The sequence below is a fragment of the Ursus maritimus genome, unplaced genomic scaffold (genome assembly GCF_017311325.1).
Source record: "Ursus maritimus isolate PB19 unplaced genomic scaffold, ASM1731132v1 scaffold_21, whole genome shotgun sequence".
NCBI classification, from domain to species: Eukaryota; Metazoa; Chordata; class Mammalia; order Carnivora; family Ursidae; genus Ursus; species Ursus maritimus.
Window position 1 is genome coordinate 6,786,549 of NW_024424564.1, and position 26,441 is coordinate 6,812,989.

Consider the following 26,441-nt stretch of genomic DNA (forward strand, 5'->3'; position numbering starts at 1 on the left):
CCCCATGTGCCAAGAGCATTTCTATGACAAGGAAAATGAAAAGAAACTTTGTTTCTGGTACAATTTAAATATAACTAAATATAATATAATTAAAAGGCTCTAATTTTGACCTTGACCGTAATTGAGATCACAGCCAAAATATGTTTCTGCCACAGACCACAAGAAGTGGCCTCTTCACATTCATGGTGAATCCCATGATTTGGCTGATAGTGGGAAGGCAAGCCGTGGTTGAAAGATGCTAATAGTTACATTTTCTGAGTCTTTACTATGTGCCAGGCAGTGTTCTCAGTGCTCTCTGTACATGAGCTCGCTTCGTCCCCACAAGGACCCCACGGTGTAGGAAATCTTCGTATGCCATTTCACAGAGAAAGAAGCTGAGGGTTGGTAACCTAGCACAGTCACCTGTCTGACTGCAGCCAGTAGGCCCTGCTGCCGCCCCTCTTCTTGCCTGTCTGGTTCATGTGGGTCATCCTTTGCACTCTGCCCTCTGCCCCGTAGTCATTCCGGATTCCGCCAGTGAGACATCAGCATCAGAGCTCCCTCTCCAGCAACTGCCTCATTCTTAGAGCGAAGCTTCCTGCAGCTGCTGTCTTCCCCATGGTATCCAGGCCACACAGCTGTGTTCTGCTCTTGCCACTTATGTAGCAAGTCCGTATTTAACACTGAAGTTTTGAGGCGGCTATTAAAAGTAAAGATGCCGTTGGAATCTTGAGGGGATCCGTGTGACTCATGCAGCATCTAAGTAGGAAACCCGTGCCTCTGGAGGCCGGCTCGACAGCCCTGTTGTAACTGCGGTTTCTGATTCCCCCGACCAGGTGTGTCAGGTCAGCGCCCAGCAGCCGGTGCAGGCAGAGCTCATGCTCAGGTACCAGCAGCTGCAGTCCCGACTGGCCACGCTCAAAATCGAGAATGAGGAGGTGAGCGAGCATGCTTTCTGCCCCACAAGTCATCAGAATTCTAATGTACACTGGAAGACATTGTCACATGACCTAAGCATATTTAACATTCCAAAAGCAATCTCTTCATCATGCGTTTCCAGCTAAATCATGGTTCCTAAAATACCCCTTGTCGAAGATAAAAAGATTTTGTATTCTACCAGAGATGAATCCTGTACCAGGGATTCACTACATACACATGTAAACACACGTTATCTTTAGATTTGTAATTCCTACTGAAAATAGTTCCCATAAATGATCAAATTCAACATATGTATCCAAGAATGTACAATAGTATGGAAATAAAACTTGAGTGACATGTTAATAATTTAATCCTAACTTCTGAAATTAGTAATTTCTTTGCTTTTTTGTATTCTTTAGATTTTTGGTACCAAACATGGCATTACTGTTACAATTAGTACAGAAATCATATTTTAAAATAGTCCTTGAATGAGAATAGGAAACTGTTTATTTGCTGATATTAGTGGCTTTAGGTGGACAGAACATAAAATGTGAATTTATGAATATATGTTGAGCCAGAAAGCATTCATAGTGTTCAGCTGCTTGTTTCTGAAATCAATTTAATTGGATCCACGTTCTCCTTAAGTAAATCTGAACCACAAATGTTTCTAAGGCTCTCAGTTATCACAGGAGCCCAAATCAAACTTAACTCAAGTTAGAAAGTTTACTTACTGGTCAATGTTTGCATAGCCTCAGGCATGATGGGATCTGTATTCTGATGATATTATCAGGAATCTCTCTTTCCACCATTTTGAAGTTGTATCTTTGCATGTGTTGGTAGTTGTTTTCCCTCATATTGGGATAGCCCAAATACATGGTCCCGGTAACTTGCCGTCTCACCCCATCCCAGGGTCCTTATCTCTGAACTCAGATGCTTTATTGGCATGACTTCAACCATGCATACTTCCGGACCAGCCATTACATGCAAGAAATGGGATTCTTTCATGGATCGGATGTTGTGCTCATGCATAGAGCCCTTTTGACTGACAGCTCCAACAGAAATACGTATTTCTAGAGACAATTCCTGAAAGGAAGGAATGTGGGACAGAAAAAACAATAACAATAATTCACCTTGAGGAAATGAATTACCAGAATGCACTTTGGTACCCTTTTTTGTTTTAATCCCACGGGAGGTTATGAACTCTGTGAACATGTATTTGGTTCTGTTAAGAAACAGTGGTGTGTTTCTAGACCAGTCTAGTTTGGTCAAAATCCATTGCAGCTTTCTGGCTTCCGTTCTTTCTAGCAGAACCAAACCAGCCCTTATTCACACGTGTGTATTTAAGATACAACCACGTGATTAAGGCTTCAGTCACTGTGTAAAGTCTCACAAATGAGCCTTTCCAAAGCTATTACTCTTCTTGAGGTGTTTTCGAGCTTAGGGTTTTGGCGAGGCATCACAAAATACTTGCCTAATGCAGTTTACTGGATCCTAATAGATCCACAGTTTGTACATCTAGTGACTTCCAATTTGTGTGTGTGTGTGTGTGTGTATCCTCCTGCTGTTTTACTTGGAAACTGTCTCTAAACTCTAGGAAAATAATGTGTTGTACGCAAGGTCAAAACTGGCAGCCCACAGACCTGTTTTGTTTGGCTCCCACGGTTTTGGCCTGTTGAAAATGAACAAGTCTGGCAACTCTGACCCTGCATCGCCTCATGAAGGGAAAAGCTGGGGTATTTGAGTTCCACTTCACCATAGTCATTCAGCTCCCAGTTTTCTTACCTTGGACTATTCCATTTCTGTTGCCTGTCTGGCCTCTGCAGGCCTTTAAGGTTTTGACCCTTAATGTATGCCCTTAGGGGCATAATGTTGAGAGGCAGTGTCCTTATAAACTGATAGTGGTAGTCAGTGCTTTCTGAGGGTTAAAAGCATCTGTCATAGAAACAAGTGAATTCGATTGTCCTGTTGTTTCCAGTGAGCGTGACGGGGGGTTTATGATCGGCCAGATGTAGGACAAATGAAGCTGCACTGTCATGGAATGGGATCTCCAATGAAAGGAAGAGTTAAATTGGATTTTTGACAATCAGTAGATTTCCATTGATAGAGAAGGAGGAAAAGTTGCTTCCGTATATTTCAAAATGCCTTGGAAGAATCTTGGTTTCCCAGAGGAATTTGGTCATCATCCAGGTTCTTGAGGATAAGCCAAAGGTGAAGCTGAAGTCAGATGACAAGAGACTTTGAGAGCCAGCTTAAGGGATTTTGACACTGTGAGTCAGTTCATTTCGGTACAATAAATATTTGTTCATCAACTTCTGCGTTCCACATATTTTGCCAGGTGTGGGGAGTACAGAGATGAATGTCACAGTTTGCATGTGTCTTGCATGAGAGCCAGACTATAACAAGTCATTTATATAATGCAAAAAATAAGGGACTAACTTTGGAGCAAAATAGCAATCACTGCTGATTTGGAGTCCTTTATAGCACTTTTCTCCACCATAAATAAAGAATTTGCCTCTGGTCCTCCACTGATAAAGGTCAGAAAATTGACACATTGCTCTCAAACCAAAATATACAAGTAAAGAAACACGTAATTCTCTGCCTCTGCACAAACAGATACACACAAAGTCCAAAATTCACTGGAAAGAGTTCAGTTAACTAAAAATAATTATGACTGCCCAGTGAAAAGGTAAAAGTTGAAAGAGAATTTTATCCAAGTTTACAAAAAGCGTGGACACTGCAGCTAAAGAGAACATGAGCCTTGTCACCAAATCTTAAAAGACTACAAATAATGGGCACTATTTGAGACTGTAGGAAGCCTTTCTAGATGGAAATTTCCATACAAAGAGCCTACAGGCCATGGACAAATTTTGTTTGCTCTACAGTGCTTGATTTTTAAAAATGAGTTGCTGTCATTTAAGAATTAGAATATCTGTTTCCAGTTTCTAAACAATTAGAAAGTCTGATCATACTAGACCTGCATTTCTGCAGTACAGTAACTGGCTGGAGCTGAGATGCTCCCTTTAGACACAGAACATGTCCTTCCAGTGTGCCATGCTCCCCACTTGGCCCACTTGCCTTATTTTCACTACATCCTTGGCCCTGGAAGATATTTGAGTTTGCAGCACTGGCCTTAGAACAAAGAGAGCGGTAAGCATTTGTGAAATGGCCTCAGTATACTCACACGTAGTAAAAGCTAAATGAAGTTTCGAGAAGGGCTTCATTGAATTTGGGGTGGATACAGATTTATAATGGATTGTTGTCTCTTCACAACTTCACATTTGCCTGTTAGGCCTTTTAAAATGACCTTCCAGTTTCAGGATGCTGCACGTTTGCTTCGGTGCCTCAATCCTAATGATTTCAACCTCCTGTCAGCCCGCCAGCAAATATTTATTAGTGCCCACTGTGGGTTGTACACATAGAATTAGAGCAGAGCCTGCTGCCCACACAACTTTTTTCCCATTTTTTTGTTTTCATTTTCTTACTTCAAAGTTTAACTTTTTTTTTTTAAGATTTTATTTATTAGACAGAGAGAGACAGCCAGCGAGAGAGGGAACACAAGCAGGGGGGTGGGAGAGGAAGAAGCAGGCTCCCAGTGGAGGAGCCTGATGTGGGGCTCGATCCCAGGACCCCAGGATCACGCCCCAAGCTGAAGGCAGACGCTTAACGACTGCGCCACTCAGGCGCCCCTCAAAGTTTAATTTTTTATTTGAAACATTAGTAAACATTACTCTTAAAGACAACACTTCCAAAGCAACCTGTATCTAAATAATCATTGATACCTTTCGCACTCTTAAGTATTCTCCCATCTAATGTTACACGGTCTTGCACACATTCTTCAAGTTCACTTTTAATCTCTGTTACAGGGATTTCAGCGTGGGGGTCATTCCCTTTGCTCCTTTCTTTCCAAGCTAGCTCTGGAGTAATTCCCCATAGACTGCACTTCCCTTTTCTTAAAGCTCCTCTTTCTGCCCTTTATCTAGACACAGCCAAAGAAAAGAAGAAGGAATTGTCTAAGTAGAGCAATTATGCTTTTCATATTTTTAGTACAGCCTTAGTTTTAAGTAGTTTGCCCCATTGTCAGATCATTTGGCCCAGAAAATAGAGTTTTCATAAGCGGGTCACTTCCATGCCATGACTAAACCTCATGTTTAAAATGAGTTTCTCTTAAGTTAGAGATTTATCCCACTGAAGGGAATGGAAAAGAGAGGAGCCTGTGAGTCTTCCATTAATTTGCAACACTGTTTAATGAACTGACAGCCCCTTATAAATTTTCCTCGCTTTACTTAAAATCTTTCACCGACAATTTACTAGGGAGTAATTCACAGACTATTCCAAAAATATATTCCTTACACAGGATATTTTCAACCATAATGAACAAGATTTTATGTAAACATTTGAAGCAATTTTCATGGCCTGGGTAATTGAGGGGGAGTAAGAGAGATTTTGGTTATACCTCCTACCTCGGGTAGAAAAATCACACTTCCCCCAAAAACATCCCATACTAAGCACTGACTGCAGCACAATGCCAAGTCATGGAAATCAGTGATCAAACCCTTAGGGGCTATTGTCAGATTCTTCTAAGACTTTGGTATAAGATGTGGAGCTTGATAATTACCTAACTATAATTACCATTTTTGATATTCTCTGTGGCTTCAACTTCATTTTTGCTTATTTAAGTATTTTTTGTTTAAGTATTTCTTACTTGCCTGTAACCTTCTATTGATGAGGTTAGCAGTAGGAGCCCAAGTGAAAGATAACTGCCATTTATCCGTCAAATGATAGCATTATCTTGACCAAAATTGAAAACAGGGATCAACCGTCTCACAAAAACATTTTTTTAAAAACCCGTATTTTTAGAAGCAGTGTGTATGATATGTATGTGTGTGTGTATATATACAGTTTCAAATAAGCTTTAACTCCCTGAAGGAAGCAACTGGATCCAGAAGAATACCAAGCAGGGCGAGGAGAGTTTCTAGAAAGGGTCTAAAGTGAGTCACGGGATAGGGCAGCCTGAATAGAATGGTGAAACTCAGGATGGCTGTCAGCAAAGAAAGCCCATGTTGTCGGCGCGTGCCGAATGCTTCTTCGACATCTGTGGATTTGAAAGGAGGATGACTTCAACCCTCTACCATTCCTTCAGTGGACCTTTTGGATAATCCGCTGTGTCCCAGGCACTGTGCTACTGACCAGAGATACAAACGTTAATAAGCTGTCTCTAAGCTGAGGTTGCTCCCCCCATAGATGGACAGCATAGCCCTCCGAACAGTGTGGTAGGTGCTTGTGAGAGATGGAGTTGGCATCATTGTCCTCATTACCCAGGACGGGCAAGGACACTGGCATCCGTACCAGGAGCGAGGGAAGGCCACGGCGCTGCTCCTGCCTTCTGTGGCCTGTGCTGCCAGTAAGTTTCCATACCCAGACTGGTTACCTACGGTGTTAATCCAGTCCCTCTGTGTGTGTGCATGTGTGTCTGGCCTCTTTCTGGTAAAGTTTAACACATCTGAAGTGATACAGGGCTCCATCGCAGTGCCTCCCAGGTCAGTCGTGGCAAGAAGTAAATAGACCGGTGGGGACGGGAAGGCAGAGCTGGGGGTCATCTTCATGGATGGATGGATGAGTCTTAAAGGATGAATAGGCCTGTGTAATGTGCCGGGCACAGTGTCCTAAAATAATGTGTGTGTTAGAGGTAGGATTGCGTTCCCCCAAAATTGACATGTTGAAGTACTAACCCCCGTACTTTAGAGTATGACTTTATTTGAAGACAAGGGTCTTCACAGAGGTAATTAAAGGGAGGTCATTAGAGTGGGCCTTCATCCAGTGTGATCGGTGTCCTTATAAAAAGAGAAAATTTGCACACACAAGCAGAGAGAGAAGGCCGTGTGAAGAGATACAAGGTGATCATCTGCAAGCCCAGGAGGCAGGCAAGCCGGGAGCAGACCTTCCCTCACACGGCGCTGGGAAGGAGCCAGACCTGCCGGCACCGCGACCTCAGACTTTTGACCTGCAGGACAATAAACTGCCGTTGTCGAAGCCCCCAGCCTGTGGTACTTTGTGACGGCCGCCCTGGGAAACTAATACAGTGTGTTTAGAGAATAAAATCAAAACAACTGTTTTGTTTCTCCAAGGACTGTAATGTCCCGTGAGTACAAAGGCAAAAGAGCCAGGCTGCAGCAGCCCACAAAAGTCACCTCTTCTCTGTCGTTCATTTTCACTCTCATCTCAGAGTCCCGGCCACCTCGGCACTCCTCCAGTGCTGTACATTCTTCAGGTTTTTTCATATTCCTTGTCACGTTTTTGGCCTCTCCTACCAAAGCTAACTGCGTTTTCCTGCTGCTAATAGGCAGTCATCACAAGCCTCATATTAGCTGTTTCGTAGTTGCCTCATTATATTCCCTCCCTGTGGCTTATTAACATGACTTGTGTGTCAGAAGCTGGTGTTATTCTTCGTCGAGAACATCCCATGGGATAGTATGTAGTCCCAGCCATCCTGTCTGGTGTTTTCTGTCACATCCTTTATTCTTTCTGACAATTCCAAATTTAACCATGGCACTCTTGCTTCGGAGAAAAAAGTTGAGAAAAGGAAAAAAAAAAAAAACGGTTTTGTTGACAATGACAGGAATCACATGGCTGCTGCTGGCTCTACAGTCTGTGGGCTGAACAGGTTCCTAACAGGTAGGACTGGCTCTGCACCCCAGCTGAAGGCACCAGTGGAGTCCCAGGTCCACTTCAGGGTGCATAGCCAGGACCACGGTATGCAGGCCAACCTCCAGGAGCACAGACAGACATGTCTCCCACCTGGGGCCAGGTTACAGGGCCACTGTAAGATCTGCAGATAGACTGAGAAACATGCCTTCTAGCAAGTCACTGTACGTGGAAGACTGCTCCATGACCAGGGCTGAGACGGAGTGGAACTACAGCATGGGCTGCTGCACGGTCCACAGCTAGGACCAAGGTCAGCAGGCCTATTACTTGAAGCATGATTAGATGTGGCTCCTCCTGGGTCCCTTGGCAGCTACTTCTGGTGACAAGACCAAGGCCAGATAAGACTGTAACGGAGTCCCCAGGGGGACCTGGCTATTTCTGGGTCAGTAGCCAGGACCAGGGTTGGCAAGCTTCCCACCTGGGCCTAGGCCTGCTTTCTCAAATTGGTCCGCCTCAGCCCTGGGCTCCACCAAGGTTTTACAAGTTCTTACCGGGATCCCAAAGCTCCCACAAGTGCACTTTTGTCCATCGATGGCTGCCAGATTACTGTCGCAGCGGGGCATGGAGGAATATGTGCAGGGGAACCTCCTATTTTGCCATCTTGCTGATGTCACCTCTGGGGTTCTGAGTCTTTTCATTCAGCCTATAAATATGTAATCATGACTTCCTTAAAGTAACCACTTACAGTATTGTTTTCTTAAATAACCTTTAATATGCTTTTTCCCAGTAATATCTCTCCTTTGCATTGTGCACATGCCCAGCAATAATGACTAAGTCTGTTAAATTTCTTTGTGCTTTTTTTATTTTATCACGTGACCTCTTTTAGCGTCAGAACTAATACTGATTGCCATTACTTCTTCCCTCAACAGTATTTTGTTGATTAAAACAAAAGAGTAATTGAAGCTATTTCTGCTTCCTGTAATAGTGAACTGAGTCACTCAGCTGATTATTTCACATTTCACTGTCCTGAACAAGGTGTCTGGCCAAGCCTAAAGTCCATGGCACAGAGAACCATATGTTCCCAAAATGAAGAGCATCAAATATTTTGAACAGAAATAAAACCTGGTGATTCTGAGCTATTAGCACCCCAATCAGCTTGGAAAAATGAGTAGACATTCTCTCTAGAAGATGGTAGTCTCACCCTAGACTTCAAATAATTCTACCAAAATGTCCAGCAAACAGACATCAAATCACAGAGAGATACCTACAGGAACTCCAAATATTGAGATTATCAGAAATGAACTGTAAAAGAGCTACTTACCGTGTTCAAGGAGATAAAAGCCAAGCCTAGATTTCAGTAGGGAACCATAACCTATAACCAGTGAAATACCAGATTTGAAAGTGTACCACAGAGAGATTCTAAAAGATTCTAAAACTACAGTGCCCCAAGTTAACAAATCAGTGGATGGTTTTAACTTCAGATTCAACACAGCTGAAGAGTGAATTATCAAAGTGGAGGACAAATCAGAAGAAAATAATCCAAATGCAGCATGGAAAAACAAAAGGATAGAAAATACAAACAGGGGTGCCTGGGTAGCTCAGTCAGTTAAGTATCTGACTTCAGCTCACATCATTATCTCAGGGTACTGGGATTGAGCTCCACATTGGGCTCCCTGCTCAGCGGGGAGTCTGCTTGTCCCTCTCCCTCTGCCCCTCCCCCTCCACTCGTGCACACACTTGCTCTCTTTCAAATAAATAAAAATCTTTAAAAAAAATACGAAGAGAAGGGTAAGAGATATAGAGAACACAATGATGTTTAGCATACTAATTAAACTCCCAAAAAGGAAAACAATAGAAAAGGAGACAATATTTGCAGAGATAAAAGCTGAAAATTTATTAGAATTTATGAAAAATATCACACATTTTAAGAAGTCCAAAAAAATCCAGGTAGAATATATGTTTGTAAATCCTTACATAAACACATCATGGTGAAACTGTAGAAAACTTCAGGGGCACCTGAGTGGCTCAGTTGGTTGAGCAGCTGCCTTCAACTCAGTGCCTTTAACACGGGTCATGATTCCGGGGTCCTGGGATCAGCCCACATCAGGCTCCCTGCTCAGCAGGTTGTCGGTTTCTCCTCCCTCAGCCCCTCCCCCCTGCTCTGCTCTCTCTCTCAAATAAATAATTTTTTTTTAATGTAAGAAACTTTAAAAGCAGCTGGAGAAGCAAGCAAAGTAACAATAGACTCAGAGCAAACTTCTCATTCAACAGGAACATAGAAGCAAGAAAATACAGTGATCATCTTCAGTGTATTGAAAGAAAACAAACTGCCAACCAGGAGAAATATCTTTCATAAATGAAAATATCTTTCATAAATTTCCTAGTCAACAAAAAAAGAGTTCACCACCAGTGGACTCATGTTAAAAGGAATTTCTAAAGGCAGGAGTTACTCTTAAAAATATAAGGAAAGGAGGTCAAATAATGTAACTAATATATGGATAAAGCTAAATGAATACTGACTATAACAACTGATATATTTAAGTATATGTTAATATTTACATACATATCCTATTATAATACATTATAAAATAGTGTATAAATAAGGAGAAGTAAATGAAGTTAGGGTGCTCTAGATTCTATACATTGGGAAAAGAATAAAGCTGTCGATTTACACTAGACCAATAAGTAAAGGTAAAGTATGACCTAATTGTGCAAGATAAATGTACAGAATAAATTAAAAAGCTCCTAGAAGATAACAAAGAATAGTATCTTTATGGTTCTGAGATAGGAAAGTATTTCTTAAATAGGACACAAAATACCAATTATATAGGAAGGGACTGGTAAATTGATTACATTAAAATTAGAGGCAGTTCATCTAGATAGTAGAAGGAAAAGCCAGAGCTGAGTGGGAAAAGATATTTGCAGCATATAACTAACAAAAGACTCATATCCATATCTACAAATAAGTAAGAAAAAGACTCCTAACCCAGTGGAAAATTGAGCAAGAGATTTACACAAAGTATTTCCAAGAGAGGAAATCCAAATTATCTTAAACGTATTGTAATGAGCTCAATCTCAGGCATTAGAGAAATGCATATTAAAGCCACAATAAGATACCACTACACACCCAACACAATGGTTTGAATTTTAAAAACTGAGAATACCGACTCTTGATGTGGAGTAACAGAAACTCTTCCTGTGCTAGTGGGAATACAAATCAGAACAGTAATTTTGGAAAACAATCTGGCAAACCTTATAAGCAGCAATTCTGTCCATGTATGCTAGACATGTATTCATAGCAATATTATTCTCAATGGCCCAAAACTAGAAACAAGTCATCTATCAACAGTAAAAGGGATGAATTATGATGTATTCCTACAATGAATATTTAGCATTCAGCAATGAAATACTATACTCTTCGAGAAATGAATAAATCTTACTACATAAAGTTGAACAACAGAAGCAAGACAAAAATCATACATGCTGTAGGATTCCATGTATGTGAAGCACAAAAAGGCTAAAACTAATACGTGATGTTAGACATCAGGATAATGGCTACCTTTGAGGAGGAGAAAGGGGTGTGTGGTAGTTGGGAGAAGCACAAGGATATTTGTAATGTACTATACTTCTTGATCTGAGTGGTGGTCACATAAGTGTGTTCACTCTGATCATTCATCAAGCAATACACTCATGGTATGTGTATTTTTTGTGTGTAGTTTAACTTCCCATTTTTAAAAAGGTTACTTTCAAAAATGTAATTGAGAGAGTACCCAGTGATACATGAGATTTGTAGGGATCCAAATACACAGAAATATCCTCTTGAGAATGATTTTGAAGAAAGCCTCTCTTTATATTGGTGATGGTGGATGCTGTTTACCTATCTCTCTCTCCTCTTCTTGGGGCAGGGCCTGTGTCTTCACCTCTGCCTGATGGAACAGATTCTCACTGAGTGTGGGATTCACGAAATCATGTGGTAACATGAGAAATGTGTTCCTGTCCCCAGGTTAAGAAAACGACCGAAGCCACCTTGCAGACCATACAAGATATGGTCACCATCGAGGACTACGATGTCTCTGAATGCTTCCAGCACAGCCGCTCCACGGAATCTGTGAAGTCCACAGTCTCCGAGACCTACCTGAGTAAGCCCAGCATCGCCAAGAGAAGAGCAAACCAGCAGGAGACGGAGCAGTTCTACTTCATGGTGTGTCTGTTGCTTCCCCAGCCACCTTTGGAGCTCAGATCTGGGGTCCCCAAACACAGCGTCTAGAGTTGGGTGGGAATCACATGGTTCTTCATTAAAATACGGACTCCTGACTGCCCTTGGAGTTCCCGATTCTGTTGGTCAGCGATAGGAGTTAGGAGTTAGGACTTCCGTAAAAGTTCCTCAGATTTAAAAAGGACTGCTCTCAGACCACTTTTAATCTTTAACACCCAGACATGTCACCAGGAGAGCTTGCTAACACACGGTTCTGATTTTAGTAGGTCTGGGGAAGGAGGGACCTGGGAGTCTGCCTCCCTGCTAGGTTCCCAGATGATGGCAGATAATGCTGGTCTGCATCAGACCGCACGTGGAGTGGCAAGGATCCAGGCTCTAGCAGATAGAAGTGGCTGGATTTTAGATATCCCGTGGGAAGTTCCTTGACATGAAATACATATTTTTTTAAGTTAAAAATGAATCTTTCCTTTTGCAGAAACTCAGAGAATATTTGGAAGGTAGTAATCTCATCACAAAACTTCAAGCCAAACATGACTTGCTGCAGAGGACCCTTGGAGAAGGTCAGTTATTTGAAGCAGACGGGGAGGATGACATGGATTTTGTATTGTGTCACGTAGCTAGTCCACGAAGAGTGTGAGTTGCGGATTTGTGTTTCAAGAAGCAGAGAACACTGATTGTTTAGACTGGGCTTTTGCTGTAACTATAATAATCAAGTTCCTTATAAGCTCGGTGCTAACCTTGAGGAAGAATAGTGAAATCTGGGGAGGGCTGAGAAGCCCCCACAGAGCTCCTGAGGAACACTCTGCCCAGCCTGGTGCTCCCAATACCTGGTGCTCCTAAAGGGAGAAGACTGGGCAGAGCTGCACCTGCCCCCACCTGCTGACCACCCAGCCACTTCTTCCTTACCCTCTGGGACCTGTCCACCCTTCCAGCTCCACCCCCTTTGTTTCAGTGGGCCAGTATTTGTTGTCACCTCTAATGCCACTGTGGACTCTAGGAACCAGTTAAACCAGTCTGGGTGACTTTTTTTTTTTCTTTCTTTCTGTGGACATTGATTTTCCTTGAAGAAAAAAAAATCTAATGAAGTATACTGCTGTAGCTAATAATAATAATAACAAAAATAAGAATAGCTGTCACTTCTATAGGACTAGGCATTGTTCTAAACTACATATTGAACTGGGCTGTCACTTTCCCCGTTTTTACAAATGGGAAAAACGATGGGGAAAAAAGGATTATAGGCAAAAGGGACTGTGTAAATGTTACTGTTTCTCTTTTCATCTTCTTGAAATTTAAAAGGAAAAAAATAAATACAAGCAAAGTCCCTGTTTTAAGGTCCTCATAGTCTGTAACTTTATCTTTTATTCCCACTAGATCTTGCCAGAAGTTATAAAAAGTGAAAGAGAATACAGATGGGAGTGGGAAATGAGGGGATGGAGGTGTGTAACTCAGGCCAAAAAGAGGTTGCTGTTCTTTGACCTAAACTCTTGCACCCTACCATTCTAGAACCTTCCTACTGACAAGGCAGGTTTTGTCATCACTTTATCTCCTGGTTTCCTCCAAAGGACACATTATCCTCAGGGAATGAGCACTAGGAGAAAGGTCATCATGACCTAAGGCTCCATGTATTATAGTTAGCATGCCAGATTCTAAGATAAAAGGCTGATTTCATTTAGAAGAAGAATTAACATTTAAACTACTAGAAAGTGTCTTAAGAAATAAAATAACCAAAGACAATCTGTGAACTTTCATTAGATTTTGAATCAAAAAAGCAAAAGTTACAAAAGGCATTTTAAGGACAATTGGGGAAGTTTAAATATAGACTGTATATTAAATGACATTATTGAGTTCATTTTCTAAGATATGACAGTGGTGGTATGATTATGAAAACGAAGATTCCTATTCTTAAGAAATGTTTGCTAAGGGACACCTGGGTGGCTCAGTCAGTGAAGCGTCTGCCTTTAGCTCAGGTGGTGATCCCCGGGTCCTGTGATCCAGCCCATGTCGTAGGGCTCCCTGCCCAGTGGGGAGCCTGCTTCCCCCTTTGCCTGCCCCTCCCCCTGCTTGTCCTCTCTCTCTCTCTCTCTCTGTCAAATAAATAAAAAAGTGACGATATTAAGAAAATGAAAATCAAAATTGAATTTAAAAAAAAGAAATGTTTGCTAAATATCATAATATCTGCAAGTTACTTTCAATCGATTCAGGAGCAAAGATATAGAAAGAGAGAGGGAGAGAGAAGGAAATAAGGCCAGTGTGGCAAAATGTTAACAGTTGGGAAATCTCAGTGAAGGGTAGCCCTGTGCAAGGCTTTCAACTCTTCTATAATGGAGGTTAGAACTTTTTTTTTTTTAAAGATTTTATTTATTTATTTGACAGAGAGAGAGATAGCCAGCGAGAGAGGGAACACAAGCAGGGGGAGTGGGAGAGGAAGAAGCAGGCTCACAGCAGAGGAGCCTGATGTGGGGCTCGATCCCATCACGCCGGGATCACGCCCTGAGCCGAAGGCAGACGCCCAACCGCTGTGCCACCCAGGCGCCCATGGTTAGAACTTTTTTAAAAAAGCATTTTTTTCTTTTCTTTTTCTTTGAATAGTTGTCTTACCTCAGCAATCGTGTCCCCATTTTTTTCTTTTTTTTCCTTCATAGTATCATGTAAGATCATTTTTTTCCACCTACCACAAAATGTCTGATATTTCAGTGATGCCCCCAAGGTCAGTCGCCAGTCCCAAAGCATAAATTATCGTTAAGTGTTTTGACGAATGCTTAGAAGCACAGAGTCCTTCCCTACAGGAATGGATACCACTTTAGAAATCGTGAGTTGGAGGCACTTAAGTAGTGGGTGAATTCATTCTTGGCATGCGTGCAAACACATGTGTTAATTCGCTTGGGGTCACATGCTGAAACTTTTATGATACTCATTCTACATAGATTCCCTGATGTCTCCTGGAGAGAAAGCCCCCGCGGTTCATATTATTTTACATGGCATTATTGGATAGGGCTCTGTTTTAGCCAACTTACCGAATCCATATGCCACATTCCATCGTTAGCTGCTCTGCTGTGTAAAGCTGTATTGTACCTTGTGAACTCTGAGCCAGGATTTCTTTATCTTGGAATTTCTTTCACTGGGTTCCAGTATCATAGTGACGCAAGCTGGGTTCAGGGATACCAGGCCTCCACCAGATTGGATTTATTCAGAAACTGGCTGGTTCCCATCCAGGGGCATCAGACACACTAGCCTCTAACCACGCGCTGTAGGCCTTCCTGCTCCCCAGCCCTGCCCCACGTGCAGGCTTGGCAGCACACCGCTCGTTGGTCACTGCCGGGGCTTCACGCTGCCAGCTTTGCCCAGAGAGAGGCTGAGCCTGCCCCCGCCTTTTAGCTCGACCGTTGTGAGCCCGCTGGCTCCCCATGCAAGCCCCGTTCAAGTTGATAGGCTTGAACCAAAGGAGAGTTAATGGTGCCTGTCCCACAGTGAGACAATCCAATGGTGAGTCCTTATGAAGGTATCCAAGTCTGGGCTTGGTGAAATAAGGTTAGTAGCACAGGATTCGATGGTGTGTTTGGGGACAGTCCTGACTTCTTATACAGAAATCACATCTCTGAAATACAGTAGACTCACTGCTGAAAAAACTGCCTTCGTAGTAAAACAAATAGGGCCTAACCCAGGGATTTAGCAGTTGATTGTACACAGCTGAAACTGTAACTACAGACATGTGTTTGGCCTGTCTTACTGCTTGCTTTTGGCAGCCTACCAGAGGCCCAGTAAGTCCTTTGATTTACAACATTGTGAAGCAACTAGATTGGGCTCTTAAAGGCGCACTGTCAAAATTCAGAATTCCACATCTTTGAAAACTGAAATAAAAAGAAATACATAATGAGTTGTTAAGACCAAAGTCATCACCTTCTTCATCATCCTTCAGCGAGACCATTATATCCTTTTGTGATGTCATTTGTTTTTAATTTGGAGAAGTGACATCAACACAGTAAATGAGATCTATATCCGTAGAACTAAGGCACTGAAATTGTTTCTTTTTCTTTTCATAAGGAGCCTTCATGTTCACACTGGCTTCTTTGTGTGCAACATTTGGAGTTGGGGGGGTGTAAATATCAGTACAGTTCTCCTTAAACACAGAAAATCTGACACTGGAAAGCTGAGTTCCATGTTAGATTGTTTCTAGACCGGGCATAAGGTTTCTGACAAAGGAATGAAATGGCTTATCCTCATTGAATCCGTTGTGTCTCTGAGTAGAAGTACAAACATACTTTCAAAAGAGAAGCTGACTGTGAATAATTATGGTTTTTAGAAAAGCAATGTATTCTTAAGGAAAAAAAAGGACGAGAAGTAATGCTGGAGTCCTTATCAGTCATTCACTGGGGACCCAGTTCCGGGTGCCTCCGTCCAGTTTGAGCTGTACACATTTTAAATATTTCATCTATTGTTTTTTTTTTAATCTCAGATTGCCACCACACTGTATTTTGGTTTTCCCTTTTAGTCTATGGTGATAAAATACATTTGAGTGTGAAAAATAATTCACTTCTTAATTCTCGAGTGAAATGATTGGAGTCCTCAAAGTAGGTGTTTGTAGCAAGAACAAGATAATCCTGGGTCGCGGGTCATTTTTTCCTCCAAATGGCTTATATTGTGGGATGGGGAGGGGGGTGAGGGAAGAAATTGTCTGTTGTTTTTAATAATTAAATAGCCTTCCAAAGAATGTGATTGAAATCTAATCCTCAAACCACTGGAAGCTTTCACATTTCTCTGGGAAGCAGATTCTTCTAAGCTTGTGTGTTATTGATCTATTAATGATGATACTGATTAAAAAATAAAACCTCATTCATCAGTTGAGGCACAGTCAGTACTATTAGCTGAACAAGACAGTGGATGTGGTGGCAGTTATACTATGAATGATAGGTCTTGTGGAGCTTGCTCTGGGCTCATTAATCAAAATGTATCTTTTATAGGTTTTTAATTTTTTATCTCATACTATTAACCATGGATGGATGGAACAAAGTGATTTTAAGCCATCTAATATATGATCTTCTTCTAAATCTAGAGAATCTTTGCTTGGGATATTTTAACAAAAGTAGCAAAACTTCAAACTTATTGAAAAACATTTTGTTTCTAAGGAGTTATTAGTGTCTTTATCATTGAATCACTTGAAAGTGATTAACCTTCATTATCCAGTTGAATTTTTTAGATACTTTAAATTTTTATTTTATTCTATTCTATTTTATTTTGTTTTTTAAAGAGTTTATTTTTAAGTAATCTCTACACCCAGCATGGGGCTCAAACTTACAACCCCGAGATCAAGAGTGACATACTCTACTGACAAAGCCAACCAAGCACCCCAAGACTTTGAAATTTTAACTTAATATGTGTTATATAATCTTAACATGTGTTATGTAACTTAGCTCATTTTTAGTATTTTGTATTTGACTTTAGTCACATGGGGGAGACAGAAGCGTAAGCCATAATTCCTACCTTTCTTTTAGGATCTTTCAAAGTGTTTGCTGGGGAATAAGATTTATATTTTTACGATATATTATTTGGGAGCTCAGGCCTAGAATTAAAACAAATCTGATCAAACTAGCACCAACATTTTTCCCAGAACTAGAACAAACAATCCTAAAATTTGTATGGAAGCATAAAAGACCCCAAGTAGCGAAAGTAATGTTGAAAAAGAAAAGCAAAGCAGGAGACAGCACAATCCCAGACTTCAGGCTGTATTACAAAGCTGTAATCATCAAGACACTATGGTACTGGCACAGAAACAGACACATAGATCAATGGAACAGAATAGAGAACCCAGAAATGGACCCACAACTATAGGGCCAACTAATCTTTGACAAAGCAGGAAGGAATATCCAATCAAAAAATGGCAGTCTCTTCAACAAATCATGTTGGGGCATGCAGAAGAATGAAACTGGACCACTTTCTTCCACCGTACACAAAAATAAATTTGAAGTGGATAAAAGACCTAGATGTAAGACAGGAGACCATCAAAATCCTAAAGAACACCACAGGCAGCAACCTCTTTGACCACGACCGCAGCAACTTCTTGCTAGACATGTCTCCAGAGGTAAGGGAAACAAAAGCAAAAATGAATTGTTGCGACTTCATCAGGATAAAAAGCTTCTGCACAGTGAAGGAAACAATCAACAACACTAAAAAGCAACCTAAGGAAAAGGAGAAGATATTTGCAAATGATGTATCAGATAAAGGGCTGGTATCCAGAATCTATAAAGAACTCATCAAAATCAACACCCCAAAAATAAATAATCCAATTAAAATATGGGCAGAAGACATGAACAGACATTTCTCCAAAGACATACAAATGGCGAAGAGACATGTGAAAAAATGTTAACATCACTCTTCATCAGGGAAATACAAATCAAAACCACAATGGGATGTAACGTCACACCTGTCAGAATGGCTAAAATTAACAACTCAGGAAATAGATGTTGTCGAGGATGCAGAGAAAGGGGGAACCCTTTTGCACTGTTGGTGGGAATGCAAACTGGTGCAGCCACTCTGGAAAGCAGTATGGAGGTTCCTCAAAAAGTTAAAAATAGAACTACCCAATGACCTAGCAATTGTACTCTTAGGTATTTATCCAAAGAATACAAAAATGTTGATTCGAAGGGGCCTATGCATCCCAGTATATAGCAGCATTATCAAGAATAGCCAAATTATTTTATTGGGAAAGAGCCCAATTATTTATTGGGAAATAGCCCAACTATTTTATTGGGAAAGACCCCAAATGCCCATCAACCGATGAATGGATAAAGAAGATATGATTTATATATGCCATGGAATATTACTCCGCCATCAAAAAGAATGAAAACCTTCCATTTGCAGCAACATGGATGGACCTAGAGGGTATTATGCTAAGCAAAATAAGTCAGTCAGAGAGACAAATATCATACAATTTCACTCATGTGGAATTTAAGAAACAAAGCAGATGAACATAGGGGAAGGGAAGGAAAAATAAAATAAGATAAAAACAGAGAGGGAAGCAAACCGTAGGAGACTCTTAACTATAGAGAACAGACTGAGGGTTGCTGGAGGGGAGGTGGACGGGGTATTGGCTAAATGGGTGATGGGCATTAAGGAGGACGCTTGTTGGGGTGAGCACTGGGTGTTAATTGTAAGTGATGAATCACTAAATTTTACTCCTGAACCCAATATTACACCATATGTTAACTAACTTGAATTTAAATTTAAAAAAATAAAAAAGACTTGTATATGTATGGGGGGAAAAAAAACCTGGACCCTAGGGCCAGATGCCTCACATACAAACAGTGTGACCTTGAGCAAGTCACTTGCCTCCTATATGCTCGGTCTTTTCCACAAAATAGAAGTAACAGTACCTGCTTCATAAGGTTTTGTGAAAATTGTGAGTTAATGTATAGAAAGTGCTTAGAACAGTGTCTAATAAGTATTGGACATCATTGCTGTTTTTATTGTTGTTAGTAATATATTTTATGTCGTACTTCTATGATGATCAAGTAGGCAACATGACAGAATACAGTACAGCACAGGCCTGCGAGTTTCTCTGCCCTCCACCTTTTTTGCTCATTCTCCTGACTCACCCTGCGTGATCTCAGCTTGGTCCATGGCCCCAAAACAACCTAAATGGTGTTGACTCTCAAATCTTCATCTCCAGCCCTGTCTTGTCTCTGTCCTGCTGAAGGATATCCCCAAAGACACCTTTCTGGTAGACCATCCCCCCCACTTGAGAACAGCTAGAAGTTATTCTGGATTTCTCTATCCACCTTCTCCTTTTTCTTGTCTGGCAAGATACCAAAAGGCCAAAAGAAGGAAGGGAGTTAGAGTTAAAGGATAGATAGAACTGAGTAGTGGGGAGAAAACAGATTTTTCTTCTTTCCTCCCACCCCCACTCCGAGTCATGGCCCAGAACTGATTCTTGTAGACCTACAGTGGCCTGAGTCTGGGTTGAGGAAGGTATTCTCTGATATTAACTGTCATCCCCTCCCCCTTTAACAAATAGAACATTGATCAAATCCTTTGTTACTTGTTCTTCAAAAGCAGATAATAGAGTAAAAGACTCTGTTGCCTGCCTGGGAGGGTTCATTCACCATTTCCAACAAGCCAGCTTTCTCTACAAATGTTATACTGGCCTTGCCGCGCAAATCTGAATCACCGCGTTATGATAGGATGGGCTGACTCGTACCTGTTTGTGCTGCAACATGACCCTTCTAGGCGAGCTATAACTTCAGGCTGTTTCAGGAGCACATCATCATTTTGCAAACAAACCGGTAGAATGGTTCCCTCTTCCACACCCCTTCCACAGCTCCACCCAAAATGTGAGAAAGAGCAGACAGCACCCACAGACACATTCACACCTGGAATTAGCACAGATTGTAGGAACACTATGAAAATACGGAGCCAATGTTAAAAACAAGTCAAGAAGCCTGAATATATAAGAAACTCATGTTTTAAATGACAGGGAACTCTGAAAGGCTACTAGCTTACAGGTGGTAGAATGTAGCATAATTTAATGTCCTTGTACTTAATATCTGCCAGTGTCATTTCTGATTATAAAATACCACTTCTCACCTGATTGTGTATTATAGAAAGAACACCAATTTAATACAAAGGAAATTGAGTTTTCCCGCCCTAATTTGACCACGTTCTAACCCAAGTACCCATCAAGACAGAGGAAACCATTAACATTCGAACCTTGGATGTGTTTTATCTGTATTTCTTTGTTAACCTTACAGTTAAGATCAAGGAGCTTTTCATGTTTTCTGAATAACAAATAAATATCCCTGCCTCAAATTGCCAAGTGAAACATGTTTCTCTGATGTATAGGATTTATTAAATTTTAGGTATAAGTTTTACGAAATGCTTATTTTGAATTATTTGTCTATCATGCTATGCTGTCCTCTTGCTTTCCACCATAAAATGTGTAAGTTATTATAAACTCAGCATCTTAAAGTAAGGGACAGGTGATACAAAAAAAAGATTACCAAATGCATTCCACTGATTCCATTCCGTTTACTTATTTTCTTTTTTTTTTCTGCAGGTCATAGAGCTGAATATATGACTACAAGGTAGGAAAATATTTTATCATAACTCTGTGTCTCTTTTTTTTTCCTTAACAATGAGCAACCATTCACTGCTGCAAAAATGAATGAATTTTGTTAATGAACATGGAAGATCATTTTGACTCTACAAACAATAGTAAAATGAAATGTTTGGGGTTCTCAAAAAACCAGATTTGCTCTGGCAGATCTGAGGGCTTCCCAGTGTAATTTGAAGCTCTTTAATGAGTAGACTGCTTAAGAAAGACCTAAATCGAATGGGCTTGGTTTGTCTAATCCAAAACACTTAACGGTTTCTAAAAATAGTCTGATTTGATCATTTAATTAACAAGCAACTTTACGTGCATAACTACTGTGTTAGCAAATAGCACAATCAGTTACTTTCTGCTCCTACTTTCCCTTATGTCATTTAAAACTTTGAACTATACTGAATACTCCGGATTTTATCTTCTTACCCCTTTTGGGTTCACTTTAAAGATTTAACTTTTAATATTACAGCCATATCGCACTTCTTTCTTTCTTTTTTTTTTTTTTCCTTTTTTTCTTTCAAAAGGGATTTTGAAGCTATTGCTGAGAAAGAAAAGCCTTTTTGCAAGCCGATTCTGATTTGGGTTGGGGAAAGTTTGCAACTTCTATTTTTTTGTGCCAGCATTTTGTAACAGCCAGAAATTATTCTAACTGACATAGCTAGACTTTGCCCTCTTAAAGCTGAGTTCTCTTTGAGGTGAAAGGCATTTAGAACACTGGGGTGGGTGGGTGTGTGTGTGTGTGTGTGTGTGTGTGTGTGTCTTGCAGTAATGGGCAAGTCGATTTTCAAGGCTCTATAATGTTTCTGCTGGGCAATTTATTCAAAAGGAAGCCTCTCTTGGTGAACCAGCTAGAAAGATACAACTAGTGACTTGTCTAAACCTCACGGAAATACTGAGGTTTCTTTCCTCCCTGTGTCAGTGACAAAGAAGAGTATTACTTCTGCGTAGTAATATGCAGTTTATGGAGCTTTTTTCATATATATTATCTCTTTGTGCTATCAACTGTTTTACCTTTGTCCCTATATTATAATTAACGTAAAGCACTTCAAAAAAGTTTTTTTAAAAGAAGGAATGCAAATATATTGATTTGCAATGAGAACTGTCACTGCCAAACAGACTAGCTATGCACGTGGACCTGACTCATACTTCCTCTCGTCCACATCCTACCCAGGAGGCCAGATTCCCTGCAAGTCGTATGGCAGTCACCAAACCTGAACGCCACATGCCATTCAAGTGTTGGATTGCACGGCCCTGATTCTGTTCCCCAGATGTGTACGTAGTAAAGCCAGAGTCATCAGGGGCCTGATAAGCCGCCTCTGCCGCCAAAAGTACTTTGATAAGCGCTCGGGCACTTTGTTTCCCGTCAGCTTTCTCTCCCAACGGTAGTGTCATCACATTCGCCTGATACTTTAGAATCATCAGGAGAGGCAACTTGCAGGCCTCCGGTAGACAACTCAAAAAACGTGTCTTCATTACCCCAACCAGGAGCTACGCTGCTTCTTCGGTCACGCGGGAACAATGATCTAGTCCTACTAGGGGGCTTTGGCTTCAGCTACAAGATTTGCTTGTCCCACGAATTGGTGACCAAACAAAATAGGCCTGTGTTCTTATCCCCTTAACTTTGTCGGCGGCTCCAGATGTCCCCAAGTGTGCAGCTCTGCTGGACCTTGTAATAACCACGTTTTCTGGTTTCTCTATTGGATGCTTTGAGATCTTGGGGTCTTGCTGACCTTGGAGGGACTGCCACTCCCAAGGTTAGCCAGTTCATAGAAATAGTAAAGGTCATGCTCACAAGTATGCCTTTTGTATACAAACCAACCAGTCCAGACCCACACCCTCAGCCACATCCTTTAGCATCCTTTATTGGGCTTTCACGTTCAGGGTCACTCTCCCCCGTCCTGATCACCACAAAGCCAAGTACCAGACCAGTAGGAACAATCCCTATTCCCCAGAGCCCTCCAAACTTATTCAACCTGGCCAGTCCTAAACCTGCTTACCCTCCCTCGCCCATTCCTTCCTGTGGAAACCACAGCATTGCCGGCACTCCTGCCTCCTGACCGACCCTGGTGCTTCCCCATGGTAGCCTGCCTCCTCCTCTTGGGCAGGGCGGGTAACAACAAACTATCTTTTCAGTGGCCTTTGCTTCTGATCTGTTGGTCTCACCATAGCTGAATAAAAATAAAATCTACATTTTAAAACACTTGTAAAATCATGCAGGGCACCTGGGCGGTGATCTCAGGGTGGTGAGATCGAGCCCAGTGTTGGGTTCTGTGCTGAGTGTAGAGTCCGCTTGAGTCTCTCTTTCCCTCTCCCTTTGCCCCTCCCCTCCACCCCCTAAAATAAATAAATAAATTCATTTTACAAATCTTTGAAAACACTTGTAAAACAATGAAAAGAGTGGATAAGATTAAACTCCTTGGTGGGTAGTTGTTTGGGTTTTTATGCCTACCAGATCCTTTCCTCTGTGAATAGCCCCGAATTCAGTATATAAAAGAGATTTCAGAAACTTCAGCAGTGGTAGGACATGATGATATACTGCCTGGTAGAAGTTTCCATATTCACTTCTAGACATTTGCAAAAACTCCTCTTAACCTCTTAAGCACATGGGGCTTCAGGTGCTGCTCACTATACACCCTGTTGATCCTATGAGCCCACCTGCTGGTTGAGTGTGAGAATTGGGCTATGGAAGGCTGTCACCTTTGCTCCCCTACCTCTCTTGATAGCTTAAGAATATGGTAATATTTAACGAATCTAGTCAGGCTTCCTCATATTCTTGGGATTTTGTTTCTGACCTGGCCTTTCTGAACATTGATAAACTGAAAAAGTAATTCTTCCTAGACAGTTTGCAGCATAATGAAGGGCTTTACCTAATTTCCAAGTGTGATGTACATTGAAGAAGGAGTTAAAATGTCTGGAGAGCACTCCTGGGACTCTTCTTCCCTGTGTTCCATTCAGCACAGTGGGAGAAGCTGAGTCAGATACTTCTGGCCCTCTGTGCTTGAAAGGAAGAGGACAGAAGAGGCCCCCTCTCTCCACGACAGAGCAAGATGACGCAGGGTCTGAATGGAGTGCATGGGGCGCTGGTTACGTGTGTGTTAGAGAGCCTGGCTCAGCCACCAAAGCAAACAAACAGGAGATGGACAGTCAGAGCAGAGTAAGGGATGCATCCTAATGCTCTGCAAATATTTAAGTGATGAGATAGTTTGTTATAAAGAAATAATCATTCATATGAGCCTGTGTCTACCCCCTCCCTGAGAAAACATTGAAACCGAACTCATTTTTCACTTGTGACCCCATTAATAGTTACTTTTTCATAAACTAAAACCCCATTAATATCTGAGGGATACTGAACAGATGTGACATTACTTGCATTGACGAATTATGTTGTAACTAAAATATGATATTTAATTTCTCATATTGGGATTTATCGAGAGGCCTGATTTTTATGACTCATTGTGTCTTCCGTGTGACTCATAAGCCAGCCGAGTTTGTAACACTTGGCCAGATAGCTCACAATTCCAGTTTTAAACAAACTAGCAAACAAATGTCATATACAATGTACAAAAAAGGGGTCGTCTGAATGAATAGTGTGTATTGTTTTTGAGCACATAAGTAGAAGTAAATAAATGGGAAAGGGGAAGGGCCCTTTTCCCCCATGGGTGGGGGTGGAGAGGGCACATAGGAGTTCTGTTTTGTGATTTTGATGTGACCTATGGGTGTTTCATTTATTGTTTGATTTCTGCCATGCTCAGTAATTATATTCCCTTCCCTTAGGCCTCCAAATGTTCCCCCTAAGCCCCAGAAACACAGGAAGTCCAGACCCCGCTCACAGTATAATGCTAAGTTGTTTAATGGGGATTTGGAAACATTCGTCAAGGTACTGGCACCAGCCATCTGGGTGGCTGATCTCCACGCTTCTTACTATAATGGTCTCAGCCTCTCATCAAAGGAGGCAGGTCATTATGTCCAAGTCTGTCCTGGGGCTCTTTGCTTTCCCAGAAAATCAATATAATATTTCCTGAAGTCAGAGAGGAAAGAATATTTGGTTTGAGTGCCTTCAGAAGAGGAAATAAATGTGGGTATTATGCTGGCAAAAGAGAAAGTCCTCTTGCTTTCTTAAAAAAAAAAAAAAGCCATGATTTGTGCAAAAAGGAAAAGAGCTACCTGATAAAATATTGTGTTTTTACTCGTGCAAATTAGATGGCCCAAAATATATTTGTAAAGTACATTGTTAGGGTAGCTCTGAAACACAGCAAGTTTGGATTTCCCGTGACTTGAGGAATTCATTATATTGGATGAATTGTAAGCCCCTGCGGTCTGTATCTTGTATCTCTGCTGTGTTTACTCTGTCTTCTTTTTCATCCTGTATTTCTGATAATGCTTCTAGCCGAGGACGAAGGAACTCACACGCGAGACATCAGGTATAGTGCTGCAGGGAGGCGAGGGCACAGCCTCTTTTGCTCTTGGTATCATTTTCAAATCATAATCATGCTTGGCTTTAATTAGATTTTTAAGGTCTTTGAAAGAAAAATGTTTGCAGATGAAAATTAGGTTTAAAAAGAGGCTTTACTATTTATAGATTTCTACCTATTTCCTATAGAAAGGAATTATAGAACTCAAACACTGATTTAAGAGGAATTGTCTTCTCTAGTAAAAGTAGATAAATCCTCAGTTTTTACATTACGTATTTGGCAGTTTACCGAATTTGAGTCAAGGGCTTTGGTTAAGGCAAGTCAGTGTTAAATACCAAATGCACATTAATACTGGATTACGGACCCACAGGTAAATTATACAAGAAAGAGAAGAGCTTTCTCTTTTGTGGCTAGCATCCTATGTCACGGACTCCAGTGTTTCTGAAGACTAAATTTATGTAGGAAACCACATCATTAGTAACCTCCCTTAATAATATGTTACGGATGTCTTAGTTTCTTTAAAGACAGATCTTTTATCAAATATGTGCACTGACGGTTAAAACGTGTGTGTATGCGTGTGGCATGTACACACGGACAGGTAGACGCATACATGCGTACATACATACGTACACAGAGAGATTGAGAACCACTGGCAGCCTTAAAAACAAGCCCTAACCTTGGCATTAAGTGAAAAGCCACCGGACGACCTAAATCGCAGTCACAAACCCACTGCCATAAGCCTCCAAAGAGCCTTATTGGCTCTAATTCAATATAAAATTATTGTCAAATTTGATTAGCTGGCTTCCCAGCCCAGGGCTTACAAGCAGGGGCAAATTAGCTGGAGAGAAGAGAAGATGAAGATAAGATGAAAGCATGAGATGTGCAGCTGATGGTCTGGCAGAGAAAGAGCAGAGAAAAGCTCAAAGAAACAAGCGTATGATTCTGTTATATTTGATAGCACAGTACAAGAATGACTGCCTGAGATGAGAGGACAACTCGTACTATATTTTTAAAAGATTTTTCCTTAAGAACAGTTAACGGAAGCCGACTTTAGATACTAAAGAGGGAGTAAACCAGTTATCCTTGGAAATTCACTTAGGTGAACTCTTCCACGTCCCAGATGGCATATTAAAGAATCTTTGGTCACAGCAGTAAAAGGACAGAGATCTCTGCCCTTCTG

At 41.2% G+C, this 26,441-nt stretch overlaps 1 protein-coding gene across 1 annotated transcript in view; it reads left to right on the forward strand.

Annotated features, from left to right (window-relative positions):
* SRGAP1 (SLIT-ROBO Rho GTPase activating protein 1) overlaps nt 1-26,441 on the forward strand; it is a 259,904-nt gene that overhangs the window by 190,093 nt on the left and 43,370 nt on the right. Inside the window, exons 8-12 of the mRNA XM_008684244.2 lie at nt 816-917; nt 11,543-11,740; nt 12,231-12,315; nt 20,802-20,829; nt 24,624-24,726. Of these exons, the coding sequence (XP_008682466.1) occupies nt 816-917; nt 11,543-11,740; nt 12,231-12,315; nt 20,802-20,829; nt 24,624-24,726 (516 nt within the window). The remainder of the gene's footprint in view (nt 1-815; nt 918-11,542; nt 11,741-12,230; nt 12,316-20,801; nt 20,830-24,623; nt 24,727-26,441) is intronic.